The sequence below is a fragment of the Babylonia areolata genome, chromosome 35 (assembly GCF_041734735.1).
Source record: "Babylonia areolata isolate BAREFJ2019XMU chromosome 35, ASM4173473v1, whole genome shotgun sequence".
Lineage (NCBI taxonomy): Eukaryota > Metazoa > Mollusca > Gastropoda > Neogastropoda > Buccinidae > Babylonia > Babylonia areolata.
In genome coordinates, this window is record NC_134910.1 from 3,045,080 (window position 1) to 3,047,579 (window position 2,500).

The following is a 2,500-nucleotide window of genomic DNA, read 5'->3' on the forward strand; positions in this document are numbered from 1 at the left end:
GGGTTACATGGTACCAGTAGCAAGGGCTATGCCCCTGACCTGACTGGGAATGGAGTTACAGCAAAGAAAAAAGACGTCAAATGACATGAAGGAAAACATACACTTCCGTTCAAGGAAGTAACAGTATCACTCTGAATCAAGAAATTGGGCAGAAATATATCATGCTCGGTCTCCACCTCCACCCCCCAAAACCTTCCCCCGCCTCCCAAACCCCCTTTAAATCCTTTCCGCCTTCACTGCAACAAGACTGGTTTTTGTATCTTTGAAGCATATTCGTTAAGTCGCATCCAACCTTGCTGTGAACTTACTTATCAATGTCACCAAGAAACTAAATCTACCATTACTTTCATCATTATCCATCATAATCATCGTCATCATCGTCGTCGTTGTCGTGGTAATCGTCGTCGTCATTCTCATCCTCAACGTCATCGTCATCGCCATCGTCATCATCATCGTTATTGTCACCGTCATCGTTATCGTCATCATCATCTGTTCATAAACAACGGACTTCCCGGACACAAACAAACAAACAAACATGCATACATACGTACATACATATTTATATACATGCATATATACTCGCACATACGCATTCATGCACTGATGTATATATATATAGAAAGTATAAACACGCACTTACGCACTCAAACACACACACACACACACACACACACACACACACACACACACACATCATCATCATCATCATCATTCCACCCACCCACAAACCCACCTACACCCATACTCACATCCACAACCCCCCTTCCCCCCTTCCCATACCCATACACCCACACCCACACTCACACCCATCCACCCACCCACACCCAACACCTACACGCACTCACCTCAGTAGTGCCAGACCCGAACAGCAGCAGATCAAAAGGAATGGCAGCAATGGTGTCGATCAGGAACCAGCCCTTCACGTAGTTGACGGCAATCTTGTGCTTGTCACTCACCACCTCGCCGTTTTCCACGTACGTCGTGCGGAAGTTCACCAGAATGTCCGCGATGAACATGAGGTCCACGATGAGGTCCACAATCACCAAGGGATCCGCCCTCCCGCCGTCCGACTTCTGCATCCGTGTTCTGGCGTGCTGGGTGGAAGAAAAAAAAAAGAAGAAAAAATGGGTGGGGTGGGGGGCGGCGGGGAGGGAGGGGTGGAGGAGGTGGAGGAGGAGGACAGAATACAGAATACTTATATTCTCTCTCTTCGTGGGTAAAACAGTATTCTGTTCTGCGTTAGGAGAGTAACATGGTTGTTTCAATTCCAGTATGTGTCAGCAGAGAGTGCGTACTGATCTGTTACACGCTGCCTCACATGTACTAAACAAGAGAGGCAAGGCCTTCAAGACTCACTTGTGATACACTTAAAAAAAATCCAAGCTTTTTATGTATTGAGTATAATTTCAAAATGTAATGTTTAAGATGAGAAAGATCAGTTTAAAGCAATTTAAATCCACTAGCGTTAATTACAGAGTAATTTCCCTTTTTTTTACAACTGCACCAAAATTTGCAAAATAAATAAAACTTCCATGCTTAGCAAAAGAAGTTCCTGTTTGAACAAAAAAATGATAATAATGACTGCTCTTGTTGTTGGGTCAGAATATCAGCTCAAAGTGCCAAGTTTAGAGAATACAAAAAATATAAATATAACAGTAAATGCACTTTGCATATAATTAGGCTTCATTAAAAAAAAAAAAAAATGTGCCCATCCCAGAGGTGCAATATTATTTTAAACAAGATGACTGGAAAGAACTGAATTTTTCCTATTTTTATGCCTAATTTGGTGTCAACTGACAAAGTAGTTGCAGAGAAAATGCCAATGTTAAAGTTTACCACGGACACACAGACACGCAGACACACACACACACACAGACAACCGAACACCGGGTTAAAACATAGACTCACTTTGTTTACACAAGTGAGTCAAAAATGAAAGAGCAGGTGCCCAACCTTTGATTGTTGTTGGTGAGGAAGTAGCTGCTAGTCACCTGCCAGGAGCCAGTTGCATTACTCGGACGGAAGAGCCCATTATGGTCGTAACCCCGCTACTAACTGTCGTGTAGTATGGAACTGACCAATGGCGTAGTTCGGTCAACGGTAGGCATTTAGTCACGTGTAACTGTCAAAAAGTTAGAACCGAGCAATGCAGCTGGCTCCACTGGTACTGCAACAGCTCCTTAGGAATCTACAGAGAATTCATGGAATCCAGACAGCCCACTTAGGCACCACTGCTGGGGCCGTATTCAAGACAAAATTCATTTCGCCTTCAGGCAAGTTACCTTTGACATGGTTGGGACCCGCGGTACAGTTTATCTCTCTCTCTCTCTCTCTCTTTTTATGATGATGATGGTCCATTGATTAGTATTATAATCATCATCATCATCATCATCATTAGTAGTAGTAGTAGTAGTAGTAGTAGTGGTAGTATTTACTATCGTTATTATTGTTGTGTCTTATCGTTACTGTTTTTGTTGTCACAAGGACAGATTGGAAGACT

The 2,500-nt window shown here is 43.0% G+C and overlaps 1 protein-coding gene across 1 annotated transcript in view; it reads right to left on the reverse strand.

The window, feature by feature from the left end:
* The window catches only part of LOC143277763 (voltage-gated inwardly rectifying potassium channel KCNH2-like), a 103,206-nt gene that overhangs the window by 77,944 nt on the left and 22,762 nt on the right, over positions 1 to 2,500 (reverse strand). Inside the window, exon 4 of the mRNA XM_076582664.1 lies at positions 846 to 1,094. Within this exon, the coding sequence (XP_076438779.1) occupies positions 846 to 1,094 (249 nt within the window). The remainder of the gene's footprint in view (positions 1 to 845; positions 1,095 to 2,500) is intronic.